Source organism: Osmia bicornis, chromosome 5 (genome assembly GCF_907164935.1).
Source record: "Osmia bicornis bicornis chromosome 5, iOsmBic2.1, whole genome shotgun sequence".
NCBI lineage: Eukaryota > Metazoa > Arthropoda > Insecta > Hymenoptera > Megachilidae > Osmia > Osmia bicornis.
Genome location: NC_060220.1, coordinates 8,716,224 through 8,732,583, shown reverse-complemented (window position 1 = coordinate 8,732,583; position 16,360 = coordinate 8,716,224). Strand labels below are relative to the sequence as shown.

Sequence of the window (16,360 nt, the reverse complement as noted above, 5' to 3'; positions counted from 1 at the left end):
GCCAGATTTAATTTATGTACTAATTACTTTAAATAAAATGAAAATGTCGTTTGTACAAATATCTGAAATATTACTGCGGACAAAGTAAAACAGGTAATAAATCCATAGAAACCGATATTCATTATATCATAAAAAAAAAGACTAACGCGGTTTCCAGTGAATATAATGTAAAGCTGATGGATGCATGTTAACATGTCTTATCGTTAGAATATTGCTATAATTTGTGATAAAGGCACTCTATAATTTTCAAATGGAGCTTGCAATAAAAAAGGAGGAGCTCCCCTGCAACGAACTTATGAAAACACTCGAAAGAAATGTAAGTAAACAATTTAACTCTTTCATGTTTGGAATGTTATCAGTTCCATCAAAATTATTATTATAAAAACACTTAAAAATACATTAGTTTCGAATATATTTTTTAAATAATTGTTTAACATGAAAGAGTTAGTGAACAGAACAAAAATTAAAAAATATTAAAAACCGATACTTGTAAAAATGCAAGAGAGAGTATAACTGAAAATAGACCACTAGATATAGAAACTCAATATTTATATAGGTAGCTATTTTGAAAATAGAGAATCATTATAATTTAAAAATCGGTTATGAATTGGAAACTAAGCTCACATGGTACAATAATGTATCACGTGGCCTCGCGGATAAACTTGATTCCCTATGGAAATTAGCTGAAGCACACCACTCATCAGGAAATGAAATAAAACAATTTGCAGATCAAATTTCACATTCATGGACTTCTGTAAATCGTCAGGTAAAACATGTATCTTCAGAGTATAATTTTCTTTCCTTTATTTTATATTAAGTTTGTCTTAAAAATAGTGTACAAAAATGCAGGTTCTAAAACATTCTGAAAGAATTGTCTATGTATATTCGAGTTGTACACTATTTTTGACACACCCTGTAGAATTTTGAAAATAATTTAATCATACGTTTGCATAGATTTGCGACAAGTATTCTAAAATTCGAATGGCCAGTCGAACATTACACGGTGTACCATTATCAGTTATTCTTGATAAAGTAAAGAAGGAAATTATCTTATTAAAAAAATCGCTTAAAATTAATCAATCTATTTATAAGAAAGAATATATCCGAAAAGGATACCAATTAATTACAGAAAGCGAAGAACTTATACATAGTTTAGAAAAGTGTGATAGTAAGGTAAAAAAATTGCTTAGCTTTATATTAAGATAAATTATCGGGAATAAAAGAATAGTTTAATATTTTGTTTTCATCTTACAGTTACAACAGTATTTGTCTATAACAAATATCACTCCGCATCTTATTAAATTGGAGACTGCAATAGACAAATATGTCACTAATGTTGAATTGTTACCTGCACAGAAGTCGTTTTTATCTGATTTAAACATTTTTTCGTTAGTTACTAAATTATTAACTGGTGAATTACTAGATCATGAATATATTGATCCTAATTATGTTCTAATGGAAAATGTTCCGAAAAAACCAGTTTTCATTATCAAAAATACTAAACGTAAAACAATTAATTCTTATTATCCAACGTAAAAAAGTGTTTATTCTGCACATATTTATTCATTAGTTTAAAATTTTTACGATAAACCATTATATTCAGAACAATACATGATTATTAACAGCAAATAAAAATGAATTTATTTAATTAAGATCTTTATTGGCTTAATGAATGATATTTGGCAACGTGCTGCACATTGGGCAAATAGAATTTACATTGATAATAGTATTTAAATCCTTAATGATATTAGACATAATATTAATTTACAATGTACAAACATATGATAAATTGAATCCTGTTGAACAGAGAAATGACTTAAATAATGAGCATGAAATATTTGGAAAAAATATAATAAAATGGTATGTGTATATATATATACATATATAGTAATAAAAGTGAGTAATAAGGGAACATTGTTAAAATAATATCTTCTACGTGAAATATGGAAAGAAAATAATGTGATGTTGATGGAATGAAAACGAGATCTAATGTAATGTACACGTATACGACATCGCATCATTTCTACTATCAAAATGCTGCACACCATTTAAAAGTGTGTTGCCGAATTTTGATATTTGAAGACTAGATTAAAAAATACCCTCAAGATCTGGTAAAGAAGTAGGTGGTGCAAGTCTTAAAGAAAGATCTTTATTACGCATAAATTCTGGGGGCAGAATTTGTTTAGTTTCCTGTAAAATGTAACGTAAATTTAAAAATAATTAATAATCTTAACAGTGTATGCTGATACAATTTTTATCTAAAAAATTCACTTACATGGAATGATTTAGTAGTATATACAGTATTCGTAACAAGTGATGCCCATCCTTTTGTATTCAAACATTTATAACAACATTTAGGTTCTTCCAAACATTCAGAATGAAATCCATGACCACAACTGAAAACTATTATATAGTCTGTACATTGTGATAACAATTGTCTACATATTGCACAAATTATTGATGCACTGGCACACGCTCTACCCGCGTTCCTAAGATATATAAATTTTAATATTACAAAATTGATTGACGATATTAAGTCAATATAATTATTAAAATGAATTACCTTAGTGATTTTTTTAATGCTTTATGAAGTTCCAGACTGACCAAACGTGCTGTAGTTTCGACTAAGGTTTGTTCGTAACGAGAATGCGTAAGTACTCCGGATAATAATTGTCTGATATCACCTATCGTTCCACTTGTTGCTAATGGATGTTTCAGTATTTGTTCTAATACAGTTGACAACGCTGTTGTACCACTAAGAAATTCTAATGTAATTCTCAACAACTTTCCACTTAATTTTTCGACTGTAATTTATTGATTGTTAGTATTTATTTTATAAATACTGTGGAAAGTAAACTTTTACATAAACACTGATACGATGATTCGAGGTTTATGTTGAATACTGTATATGCATGTTATATTAAAATACAGCATACCTTTTTCATCTTTACTATTCGAGTGTGTTTGAAGTATAATTTCCACAAGTGGCATCCAATCTAAATTTCCAGCAGACCGTCTACACAATCCCGCAAGCTGAATTGCAGTATGGATTGATGTATTTTCTAAACTCTTATTTTGACAATACTGAAACAAAATTATACCAAATTATTAGCAATCAATATTTGTATTTTTCTATTAGTTGTATAAAATATATTCACCAATTCAAGATGATTTTGAAATTCTTTTATAAGAATATCAAATGCATCTTGATAATTTCCTAATTTTTCTAACATTACTGCTTCAGCATCTTTATGATTTGTCTTCTGAACAATCTTCAGCGCTTCGTTCAATCTACAACCATGAAACCCTTGAATATGCTCAATTACCTACGTTAAAAAAAATAGTTAAAAAAAGATTAAGAAAGAGTATATTTTAAGACCTTTATCAAATTTTTCACTTACACGATCCGGTCGTAATTCACACATTAGTTCTAAATATTTCTCAAATAATTCAGTTTTCAGTTCAAACGTGATATCCTCTTCTTTGTATTGTACTATTTGATATAAAGCTTCTAGCAGAGCATATTGCAAGTTTGGAATACTTTCCAACTTTTCTAATATCTCGTCGACTCTGTTTGGCATATGCGTTGCTATAAGAATAGCAAATTGACTCGCATTGATCCCTACAAGAGCTTCCACATTGGCCATTATAACTGATTGCAATGAGTTCGCGGGAAGATTCTTTAACCAGACCCAAATGTCATGATGTCTGGATGAATGCGATATCATGCATTTGCAAACTGAAATCCAATCTTCCCTCGCACTGTACAGTAACTCCGCAACTCGTGTACTGCAACATTATATACTGCGATACAAGTTACTATGTATGATGATAATATATAATTTATCGAGATTTAATATAAACGTTATTAATTTAATACTAACATCAACGTTAAAGAATAATCAATTTACTTACAAGTTAGCTCTTTCTGCCAAATTAAGTAAAGTATTATCTGATATATTGCGTATTTTCTTTGAACGCAACAATCCCAATATTGCGTCTTCTTTATCAGCGTTAAGTTCTTTCGAAGATCCCATGCTTGAATCAGTACATAATATTTCTATCATTTTATTTAACATACTAGGCTCTAAATTAACAGTATTCTCTGCGACTTCATTAGCTATGAATATAAGAACTAGATTTCTATGTTCGTCGTTGATGTAATCAGGATTCCTTGGGCTTAACGGTGTACTAGGCATAACAATATTTAATAATATATCTATAAGCCTTTGCCGTTGTCTAAGACCCATTTCAGATGTAAATTCTGGTTCTTGGAAGGCAATCGCAATCACATCAAGGAATCCTTTTGCATCAAATTGAAGTAAAGTTCTTAGGTACGGATACTGCCTCTCTGTGTCATTAGCTAAGCTAGAGTGTTGTGAAAGTAAAGCTCTCAACACGTCTGTTTTCGCTCTTTGAGACATGCCTTCAGGAAGTTCGTCTCTGGGAAAACCACGACCGGCAAGACAGCAGCTAGCATATACTAGAAGTGCATTACCAAGTTGTATACTGTCTCGAGTTAGTCCATCTTTCGAATTTGTTAATAAATTGTGTAAAATCGGCACTAATTGATGGATAGGAGCAGTGAAATCGCCTAACGCCGTCGTTTGAAGATGTATTAGAGCTTCCCAAAGGCACCGCTGACGGCAAACTGTTGTTACCTATAATATTTTTAAGTAAATATTTCTTAAACCAACTTCTCTATAACCAATTAAGTTAATTCTTTTTTACATAGTATTACACATTTTACTCACTTGATGAATATCTAAACAATCAACGTCTAATAACACTATAATTGCTTGAAGCGAGTCTATTTTTTCCTCTTGATCATAAAGAGTAACTAATTGTTGAGCAATCAATGGTGGTAACCGAGGACGCAAACTTCCGTCTAATAATGGACTTTCGAGAGCGTGTAAATAACTCGCCTTTAATCCTTCGGATTCCGAGACTAAATCCCATAACTTTCCAAACAATAAATCAGTATTTTCTAGTTGTATACAATAATCCACACAAGTGGTGACTATTTCGAACTCTGAAGTTTCATCTGAACAGCAATGATTCAATTCTTCCATGTACTGAATTAAAACCTGACACACTTTATCACGAGCTATTTGTTTACGACGTTGTTTCGAACCACGAAGACCGACAACTGCTTTCCCTTTGTCTTGATAAAAAGAGAGTCCCAATGCTAAAGCTTCTGGAAATCTTCTCTGAAATTTAAAAAAATTAACAATTTACACAGAATATAAAATTTAATTCACTATAATGTACTAACCTGTATCGTTAAGTGTCTCAATCGTTCTGTCCACGTTCGGATACAAACTACATGTAGACTTTTGGTACCTAATAATAATAGTTGGGTACCAAATGTTACCACGGTATTATAACATGCTCGTTCACCAGCCAATGCCATTGCCTAATTTTAAAAATAAAAACATTATATTAACAAAGTCACAGTGTCAATAAATAATACTTTATTTTCGAGTACCTTTGAAACGTTTCCACCGGTAGATAAACCTTTAAAATGGCTGGATGCATACGAAATACGAACACGACTCATATCTAAAGTTTCCAGATTATCCTGCGCTCTTACATCAACTAAATGTAATCTTTCTTGGGTATCCAATACTGCTAAAGATCTTGGATTCAACCATCGTAAATTACTTATCGTGTATGGAAAAGTCATTCTTCTTAAGGGAAATAATTTCACTCTTGAACCAGCTTCGGTACATACCTAGTAAAGCAATTAAATTGATATAAACTTCTCGATAATGTAGTTATTTGATAAACAAAATTATACGAGATTAATACTTGATAAAAGTGAACTACGTCGTCTCTTGCAAGAGCCAAAACTGGATCAATTACACGAGAAGCATCTGCTGCTTGTATGACAACAAGTTGCCAAGATAATTGTGGTGGTGCTATAGGAGCACCAGATAAAGGATGAGTTAACACAACACGCATTCGTGGCCTTATGCAAACTACTATTACCTAAACAATTCAAATGTTACATAATTATATAAGTATAATATATCTTTGACCTTTTTTTAAAAAAATATTGAAGAACCTTTGATAATGTTGCCATTGCTACTAATGTATAATTTTTCAAGGGATGCGACGGCAGATGATTTAATAACAAAGGTTCCAATGTACACACTTCACCTCTGGATCCACTAAATAAACATCTACTATCACAACCTCGTACTCCCATAACTCTCGTAAAGATTAATTCAAAAACCGATCCACCGCTGTCGCTGCATAATGCTACCTTAGGTGAATCTGTAAACTATAAAGGATAATGTAATACACTATTAATAAAAGAAGGTATGTAACATCATAAACCAAATTGATCATACTTTAACGTGTAATACGGCTGTATCAAGCGGATGAACATCGGTAAGTGTTCTTAATACTTTTCCATTAGAGCTATCTATCATTAATATGTGACCTCTAGCAAAACCTGCTAGAACTCTACTTCCATCGTAATTAAAACATAAAGCAGACACTGATCCCTGATGTCTTGCTTCTTGATCACACCATCGTAACGTTTGCGACGAATCAAAGCCTAATATCAGTCCATGACTAGTTCCAACTACTAGCATATTCCCTCCAGCTGCAACTGCACTCGCTAAGCCAGCATTCACCTTTTCCTGTATAAAATATATTCGTTCAATTATTCTATTTATTATTGTTTAAAATTATAAAACATTTTTTCTTACGCTAGCGGACACAATTTGTGATGATATTCCTTTTAATATGACATGTCTTAAAATAGTCCCAGAAGATGATGATTGCGAAGTTTTGTTCGATTTATTTAAAGAATTTAACGATAAGTGACTTCCGACGCTCGTTGTTTCGCTACTACCTAATTTTTCACCTGGTGTTAAACCAAAGTCATTGTCTGTTCCAGATAATGAAGCACAGTCAGGTTCTGTTAATATACTTTCTAATGAAGGTAATTCCTCCACAGCAGGTATAGCATATTCTGTATTGTCCAACTGAAATAGTAAAATGTAATTCAAATTTATAAGCTATAAGATTTGGTGTCTTCGAATGATAATAATTACTAAATTAAATAACAAAATGAGTATATTTAAGTGGTATACATATTTATTTAAAAGTTGAGTAAACATAAAAGATAACAGTACGACCTAGAAACAAGATTCAATATTATTATAAAGAAATCTATTAACGATAGATCAATATTTTATTATTATTATAAACATATGATAAAAATAATAATTGATTAAGTGAAGTAGGAGAACATAACCTAAAAAACTTTATTGAAGTTTACAGGTTTAAGTATTTACGTAATAAACTCATTTGACTACCTCTTCAATATCTAAATTAATAATCTCTGTTGCAAGATATTCTTGAGACCCAGCATCCGACCCCAACCCATTTTCAGCCATTTTTTATTCCACCTGTCATTCCACAGCTGATGCACGTAAATATAGCAGTTCTCTATCGAACTGTAGAACATACACTGTTATTCATGTCAATTTTCGTATTTTGTTAGTTCCATCTTTTTGCCGTTAGATGGACGGCAATTTTTTGGTCCATAAAATGGCTATTTTTCTTATTTTCTTAATTAAAGTTTTAAATAGAATGCGAGGGCATTTTTCCTATGTATTCGAGGTCATAGAATTATTTGGCCGCCTCGGGAAAGTCCAAAAGTCCCTTATTTCGCCAAAAAACAGAAATTTCTATTTTATCAGTTCCTAAGTTCGTCAATAGATGATGTCACCTGTACCGTTTTCGGCGAAGAGGAAGGTTTTTTAAACTACAAATTGAATTTTTAGTTTAGTTTATTCAATACAAAAATTTCAATAAAGAAAGGGCAAGGACAAAATTTAATAAAACCTACTAAATGATACAATTACTAAATTGGTATTCGTTATTCGATTTCTTCTTAGTCTCTACACATGAATACTAAAAATAATAATCTTAGTACCTTTTACTTCTATTTAAGCGTATCAAGTTTTAAATTTTAACTATACAGCTAAAGCTATAATTAATTATAAGATAGTTCGTATTTTGTGCTCGTTATTGATAATATCGTACTTGATTCAAATACCTATCCTTACCGCTATCACTAGCCTCTAGTGGTCGTTTATTTCGTTATTTTCTTTTTACAGTACAAAGTTTACTCGATTCACGAGTTTTTTTTCGAATTTATAAAATATAAATTCGGGAAACATTTGCGCTATACTTGATCCGATAACTAAATAATAATATACTTTAATTCGTTTTTCCCGCAAAAACGTTTCCCGCGCAAACATTTGCACACAAGTGGTGGGGAGCCAGAGACCTATATATGTGGAATCCCCCTACCGTACATTGCCATTCTCTTTGGAGTCACCTATGGGGCAGGCTACGCGGAGAGTATGCTTCTCTGTGGAAGTCTACCATGATCGGTACTGTACACTAAACGAATTACAAATTTTTCTCGAAGTAAAATCATAAACAATCTTGAATCGTTCCTAATATTTCCATCTACTAATATCATTCTGTAATAAGATTCCAATAAATTTGGCTGTTTAAAATTTAACATTAGATTTTCGCGATTTCTTTGTACTCTAATTGAAATATCTACACCAGGCATGCACAGTAAACAATAAAACGGTCGCCCGAGGCGGCCAGAGTCGAGTTGTTTTCTTAAAGGATGACTATAAAATTAATAGCAATTTCACTTAAATAATTGCTTCTTATTCAATTCGGACAATATTTATCTTATTTAAAACAAAAATTATCATGTAAATTTATTTATTAAGAAATCTTTGTCCCTGACGCGCTCGGGCGCCCGTAGGGCAATCTCATGTGCAATGCCTGTTTACACGGAAGCAGCAACCTCCTGCTCCATTTCGTGTAGCATATTGTATAATCTAGTTTTTAAACTATCCGACACCGCGGCACGTGGAAGATGTTCGACATCACCAGCTGGATTTGCACATTGCCGTAAAAGTACTGCCAATGTGCTGGTGGTGTGCTCTGACATGAGTAATCCAGGAATGATGATAGTCCCTGAAAGAGTCCAGCCGAGGAATATCTTTTCGCATACGATCTGAAATTTCATAAAAATTTATTAAACAATAGTATTTTTTTTATTAAATAAAAATAACTGTTACAACTAGCAGTCCAATTACTTGTAAATTATTATTGGCGACCGGGGACTCGCAGCGCTTGTTCTTCGAGCAAAACGACCTGCAGTCGAAGAAGTCGCAGTCCTCGTGTTTCTCGCAGCTCTTCCTGTCCGCCGTGATACGGTTGATGATCGTTCTAGGAAACACGGCATCTAGGTCGAGGAATTTCAGCTTCTGCCCGCCGAGGGGCAAACCAAAATGGTTTATCTTAACGTCGCACAAATGAATCGGCTCGGGGAAGTTGGTGTCGAGTTCCTCGAGCAAATCGAGTATCATCACGGCCAGCTTCAGCCGTTTTGCCCATTCCGGTTTCGAATCGGACAACGCTAGTACCGTCGTGGGTGTTTCAATGGGCCTGACGTACTCGACCGCGTAGAAGGTACCGCACGTGCCAATCAGCTGAGGAAAAATATCCCTGTCCTCGTAAAGGATGCTCATCAGATACTCGTTCTCCTGTAACAACGGCCAGAGATTTTCCATCTCGAGCTGTCGTCTCGTCGACTCGGTCTCGACCCGATGCGTACGTAGTCGCATCAGCCTCTCTAATTGATGCTGCGACAGTGTCACGTTTAGCTTGCTAACAACTAGATCTTTGATCATGGTGCCGAAGTCCGTTTCAGACGGGTAGTGTTTCGCGCCAGATATATCTGTCCAGAATAGCGATTCGAACTGCTCCGACTGGGCCTTCGTTCTGAAACCGAATTCCATAGGTGCAACACCGAGCATGGTAGACCTCACTAGGGAAAATGGTGATGTAGGGACGATGGCTCCAAAGTTTACGCGAGAAAATTTTGAACTGATATTTATTATTTTTCCTAATTGTCGTTTTTAAAATCCCTTAGCATGCATGCCATCATAAGACGACAAACCTAACGAACGGTTGTCGTCATAAGATGACACTCTCAACAGAGTAAAATCACGACGAAAGTATTGATCAGTTTAAGCTTCTCGCGATAAAAGTATTGATCAGTTAACGACTTTCAGGTCCCGGGTAATAAATGCAGCTCTGTCGAGATAAGAAGGAGTTGTAAATTAAATCATTAGAACGCAGCGATTCTTTGATGATGCCGGCACTTAAGACCGCATACTGCGGTTTGTTTCAGTGATACCGTGTTCTTTCACGCTTAAGTGATTTTACGATCTCTTTGAATCTCTCCTAAGGGTAGATCTACCGAAGTGTATCAACGTGTTAACGATTATTGGATATTAGTCTCTGTATCGTAAAATAAATCGACGCTGGTTCTGAATGTTTTAATTTACAATCTCGTTATGTTACAGCTATGAAAAATAGGTAATATATAATAATATGAAAATGTGAACCTCGACGCCTTGAACATTAGTCGAGTTGTCTCCCAATGGGCAGAAAATACAGCTTCTTTGCCTGCATGGAGCGTTTCACAGGCGAGCGAGTGAATTCCTCTTTCGGCGCACAATGGTTCGCACAGAATTCCTATTGCAGTCCCTTTTCTGTGCGTGCTACACTGAAATGAAAATTATGATCAAATACCGTAGCACTTTTATAAGACACAATTTAATTCGTTCAAATCGTTATTCCATTTTGAAATTTTCCAATTTCTCGTGACGCCAAACAAATACCTTCTTATGAAGTACCTACTCTATATTGCACGATGCTTCAATTCCTATGTGATTTATGTTACTTTTACGAGTATTCTTTTTCGGTAAAAATAGTTACGTAAGATATTGAAGTGGGACAGAAAAGCTGTTAAAGCCGTTTTACGATGAGGGCTGTAATGTATTTTCGGTTATCAGGTAACATATCTTCGACGTAATATCATTTAAAATTTTATTTTTACTTTTCATTTCATATTTATATATAATTAGCAAATTAGAAAGACAATGGTATCTTCGTTGATAGTTAAATCGAATTAGGGAATCTTAAAGCTTCAGAAAACCGATGAAAATGAGGCTAGAGTTCTTTCATTGCACCCTCTTCTGAAAAGTAGGTTAAAGATGGAAAGAAGGCCGCGTTAATTGGGAGTAAAGGGTCAATGGTCTAATTAAAAATCTTATTTTGAGTATTTTCGAAAATTTCAGGAAACGTTGTCGAGAATAAATAGAAATAAAAAAAGTAATTAATAAACTATGAAACAAAAATCAATTTTGATTGTACAATTATAATTGTACCACTGACATGGATTGAACATTTTTATTATTTAAAAAACATTATATATAATTACAATTTTGAACAGTTTGAAAAATTATTACAAGAAGCATGGAACATTGTATCTTTCTCGAAAGATTCTATTTTTTTAAATTTAATTCACGTAATGATTTAAAACTGTTGGTCGATAATATGTTTTATTCTAAATTATGGAATACGTACAAAGGTTAAAATTCAGTTGAATAGAATTACAGAGGCTTCTTGTTTTAAGTAGTTAAGTAGGATTCGTGACGATGATGCAGTATATTAAAGACATCAAGGTTGAGAAATAAATTTCGTCTAGACAGTGCCATACGTTGCATTCATGGCATTGTATACATATAGCATCAGAACATTAAAATTCAAAAACAAAGTTGAAACAGAAAGTACTAAATGTGTTATTAACATATTGACATATTAAATAATTTGAAAATGCTGACCGATATTAAATGTATTGTTTTAAAAATATATCAATATTACAAAAGAAATAAACAATAAAATGGTTACTGCTTGATGTTCTTTTTAAGTTTAAATTATTTAATAATGAACGATCAATGCGTACGATTTTACTTTCGGTCTTATTTAATGTTGCAAATGGAAAAACATTAAATGACTGATAATTTAGTATGAAGAATAATAACAGTACTTTTTCATGACCTCGCGTGAGCTGGATAATGTATTACGTAAACAGTCTCATTCTTAATATTCTGATACGATACTGTGGATCGAATACAATGAGTAGTGACACTAAGCTTACGTTCGATGCAACCATTCGCGACAAATTGAATTTATGTATATGCATGTTCAATGAATGTTGTTTACAGTCGAAGAATACTGATCAATTTATAATTAGCCTAAGAACAATGTTTCTTAAAGTGCTTACAATTAGTTCAATCACAAATACATTTTAATTCTCTACGAAAATGTATTAAGGTGCTTAGGGCGCAAATTCATTAGTTGAAAAGATATCTTGGGGAGAGACCATAAGGCTCTCTCAGTCTCTCTTTACTACTTAATAATAAAAGTCCAATCATTAAATGTACTAGAAAATTTTTTCATAACAGTATAATATTTCTAAATTACAAGAATTTTATTATGTTCATTATTGTTCCTAAAAATTCTGTGCATATCTTCATCAACGATTAATCACAATCCCAAGATTTCAAACAACTTCTATAGAATTGTGATCTATGAAAAAGGTTCTATTTTCCTGGAAAATAAGATGAAAATAACGTTCATGGACGTATTCATAGAGAGGTAAATAGATCAGTAAACTCCGAAAGCAAATTCCGAAATAAAAACCCTTGCGAGCACAGCAGTTATGATCAACACAATACGGTCGAAACAGTGTAAACAGAAGCAGTGCAAGCACTCAGGCACGCAATGTTTTGATTCGATTTTCGTACGGATACGCGTGAAATTGGCACTCGGTAAGGCTGGCAGTCAGTTTCGTGCAGGCCGCAAGGGCGCGTGCGTGTCCCTCTCAACCCCTAACACATTTTCTATCCTCGTTTCACCAGTTCGCGAGACCCTCTGTGATCCGTGTACGCGTGATGTCGTGGTACAGTGTCAAGATTGCATCGGTGTAAGATTGAAAAGAACTCACCACGTTGGATACGTGTCGCCAAGCCTCGAGATTCGTGCACATGATACCCCAGTGAAGAAGCAAGTAGATGACGAGGAGGAAAATGGAGAACAGGAAGAGAGTGACCATCCTGTAGTGGTACATGAAACCGGGCAAACGTCGGACGTTCATGATCCTGCGGACTCCGTTTCCTTCAGGTAAGTCGATCAGTATTTACGCAGCCGTATTTTCCCACTATTCTTTGTCGACGTTCTCGTTTCTCATAAGCTTGATCGTCGTCGACGTCCGCGACGGCGCATCGTGCCGACGCCCCGATTTTTTTAATCCCTTCGCGAACTCATTCGTTTCGTTTACGTCTCTCGTCCCGACGATGCGATCGTCGGCTGACCGGTGCTCTGTACGCTTGTGGCAATGCGGCATAATCTGCGGCACATGCGAGCGCCGCGACGCCGCGCCGCGACGCCGCGCCTCTCGTGGCGACTCTTCGGATAACCTATCTTTTGCGCAGGCTCGTATTGTATTTAGACCTGTCCAAGGAAAAATTCGAATTTCGTTCCTGACGTTTTTTCGCTATGACGCTGTACTCTCGGGGATTACTTTATGGCTACGATGATTGGTCGTTAGAGAAAGATTTGAGGTTAGCTTTTCAGAAAGGTTATTTTCGGAACGTCTCACGCGACAGTGTAAATGGCCAAATACGGATGGATTTGCTTTAGTAGGGATTATGCTTTGTTGGTGTTATGTTTTGCTTTTTTAGAGAGGACGGTTATTTCTTTTTGGGGTGGCAGTTATTGTACTGCTTAGTTGAGCAGTACGCTACTGCTGAGATAGATTGAAATTTTGTTAAATGATACAGCAATGATAAGTATAGTGTATATATTGTCGGAAATAATCAGACGTTTATGTGATCGAATACTGCTGTCATGCGTTAAGGTATGCAATATCTGCAAGTAAAAATTGTACATGTGTGAGTTAGATGTCTAGTGAAAGTTTTTATAATTGATTTGTCCTTTTTAATTATCCGAGGACGTGATGTTTAATTGTAGTAATCAGAATATTGCGTATTTTACACACATACAATCGAAGAAAATAATAATGTTTAATCAAATTTCAAATTTTTTTTTTAAATTTACTAAAATTTATCTGAGAAAAAAGATGTCGATAATTATTTACAAGGTTATTTTGGAAGAAAACAAAGCAAGGAAAAATTTAATTAGATTACTTATAATTTTTTTGTTTTACAGTATACAAATATTTAGTTGCCAAATTATTTTAGTCACTTCTGTTTGCACAAAATAAATTATTATTAAAGTAATTATTAAGATATTTAGTTTCTCCACTATGCAATTTATTAAAAATAATTAACTATTATAGAATCATTAGAATTACATAATAGGGTAACAAATAAAATCAACATACAAATCCAACTCTGAAACGAAATTCTTTTTTATGATTAATTTTTTTAATTAACATAGACGATGAATCACTTGGTTTTTTAAATAAATACAATTGTAATACACTATTATTTCTATTTTTCCACAATTTAGTTGAATTTGAACCCCAAAAATATTTTCACTGACAAACTTAATTTTCTTGACACAGTATGATGTCACTGCTGCTGACAGCCATTACGTAACTAAATTTCTGTACGAACGTCGTATTAATTAAAAAATTCTTGCACTATTAATCTAATGAAATTTCGTTAGAAGATGTACGATAAAAGCCTCGCTTTCACGCACCGCGTTCTAACTGCAACTGCTTTACATCAGTTGCTGTTGTAGGGATTTTTTTGCTGGCTCATCATCGTCGTGCATGTGCACACATTAAGCTTTATGATCGTGTGCAAACTTACGAATGTGTACTTCAAACTGGCCAGGAGAGCTTTAATTTGAAGTCCAGCTGGTGCTGCCTCCTCTATAGCACGCACATACTATGAAATAGATACAACTGAAATCTTTGCGATCAGTGATGCAACTGAAATTTAAAAGGAGACAAATAGTTTTTGGGATTATATTTTTAATATATATGATCTATTAAAGATAGGTGCGTATCTAAGATTTTTGTCTAGGATGGGTTAGGTTTCCTGGCTTTATTAAAAGTGTTCAGTGTCTTGCATATATTGTTTAATTTTAACATAATTAGTATCCATAAGTTCATGTACATAATAATTTTACCCTTAGAAGAGTAAGAAGTTCCCAGTTGCAGTTAGATCGTTTGCTCTTGTAGTTCCACGCTAATTGACTAATCGCATTAATTTTTAATAATTAATTGCGGCAAAACTATGCATCGTTTGGAAAAAGGATATTGGATTTTTAGTTTAGATTTTCATTCTTTATCAATTAGTGTAAATGCGATGCTTGTTCAATACCCTCTATATGTGCAGTATTGAGCATAGTAACCTTCTCTAGGGAAATGGGAAACTGGTGGGGGGTCACAAACCTATGTATATAGGGTTTTCTCCCCTACATTGTCATTCTTCCCGGGGCCACCTACAGTGAGGAGCAGATGCCCGGGGCAGAGAACCCCGGAAATCCTGGAACCTGGAAAGCCGCGTAAGTCTACGGGGTGGACCAGAAATTCAGGAAAGCCTGCGGGGGCTGGGAGGGGAGAATTATAACAAGGGTACAAATTTTACAGTACCAATGATAATTTTGTTTTATTAAATAATAAAATTCATTCTTCCATAACTTACAACGCAGCGTTCAAAATGATATAAACATACGTAATCTGAAAATAGTATACAAAGAGCAACTAGTAGTTGATTTTAGCGTGAATGCCCTCCGTTGAAAGTCGAGTGGATTTAGACCGTCTTCCGTTGTTACCCGTCTGTTGAAACGCGTGGTGTCGACTAGGAGATACGGTCGCATCTTGTAGCCGAGATTCGTGGCTGTTTCCAAATCGCGCGTATCGCGAAAGAGGGACGCACCTGTATGTCGCTTGGCGCGCAGCTGCGACCTTCGACGCCCTTGTGCCAGCGGTCGTGCAGCGACGCCCGTCCTCATCATTTTTACGCCGGACGTACGCACGGCCACGCGGAGCTCCGAACCGTTGCGCTCGGTATCTCGCCTATACTTGCCTGTTCCGTAACGACGCAAAATCGCGCGTTCACCGTTTTTGTGTCGCGTACTCGCGCGAAAACACCGTGCTTCCGTCGATGGACACCGGTACTTCCGGCTGAGGGCCTCGAGTGCTAGCCGCGTCGTCCTCGGAAGTGCATCTCGTTCTTCGGCGCTTTGGAAGGGGCAACAGCGAAAGGATCGCCTTACGGAAAGTCCGTGAGTGTCGCGATGCACGCGCTCACTTGCACGTTTCCCAACCCTCCCGCAATTCATTAAAAAATTGTTTATCGTGAGAGAAGTTAAATCTATGGGGATTTGTTATGAGATGTATTGAATAGGAGTAGCTAATTTTCAAATTTGAAATGTCAAGCTTTTTATTATTTTACATTATTAGTGAAAATAATATTTTTCT

At 34.7% G+C, this 16,360-nt stretch overlaps 4 protein-coding genes across 4 annotated transcripts in view; 2 read left to right on the top strand and 2 right to left on the bottom strand.

Annotated features, from left to right (window-relative positions):
- Positions 1–495: 495 nt before the first annotated feature.
- Positions 496–1,556, top strand: LOC114872347. The gene is made up of 4 exons (XM_046285976.1): positions 496–507; positions 557–766; positions 955–1,173; positions 1,255–1,556. The coding sequence occupies exons 1-4, from the start codon at positions 496–498 to the stop codon at positions 1,534–1,536; spliced, it is 723 nt and encodes a 240-aa protein (XP_046141932.1). The 3' UTR covers positions 1,537–1,556.
- An 83-nt stretch (positions 1,557–1,639) lies between these two features.
- Positions 1,640–7,501, bottom strand: LOC114872346 (vacuolar protein sorting-associated protein 8 homolog). The gene is made up of 15 exons (XM_029179442.2): positions 7,332–7,501; positions 6,720–6,998; positions 6,357–6,650; positions 6,068–6,286; positions 5,812–5,991; positions 5,489–5,734; positions 5,276–5,416; positions 4,755–5,210; positions 3,916–4,661; positions 3,402–3,789; positions 3,159–3,326; positions 2,937–3,084; positions 2,564–2,804; positions 2,276–2,489; positions 1,640–2,190 (listed from the first exon to the last, which is right to left on the bottom strand). Exons 1-15 carry the CDS (start codon positions 7,410–7,412, stop codon positions 2,089–2,091), a joined length of 3,903 nt encoding a protein of 1,300 aa, XP_029035275.1. The 5' UTR covers positions 7,413–7,501; the 3' UTR covers positions 1,640–2,088.
- Positions 7,502–7,790: 289 nt separating this feature from the next.
- LOC114872377 (divergent protein kinase domain 1C) lies at positions 7,791–14,323 on the bottom strand. The gene is made up of 5 exons (XM_029179507.2): positions 14,309–14,323; positions 12,911–13,416; positions 10,464–10,624; positions 9,147–9,834; positions 7,791–9,064 (listed from the first exon to the last, which is right to left on the bottom strand). The coding sequence occupies exons 2-5, from the start codon at positions 13,058–13,060 to the stop codon at positions 8,834–8,836; spliced, it is 1,230 nt and encodes a 409-aa protein (XP_029035340.1). The 5' UTR covers positions 13,061–13,416; positions 14,309–14,323; the 3' UTR covers positions 7,791–8,833.
- LOC114872376 (glycogen-binding subunit 76A) overlaps positions 13,429–16,360 on the top strand; it is a 55,733-nt gene continuing 52,801 nt past the window's right edge. Inside the window, exon 1 of the mRNA XM_029179502.2 lies at positions 13,429–13,822. Within this exon, the coding sequence (XP_029035335.2) occupies positions 13,748–13,822 (75 nt within the window). The 5' untranslated portion in view covers positions 13,429–13,747. The remainder of the gene's footprint in view (positions 13,823–16,360) is intronic.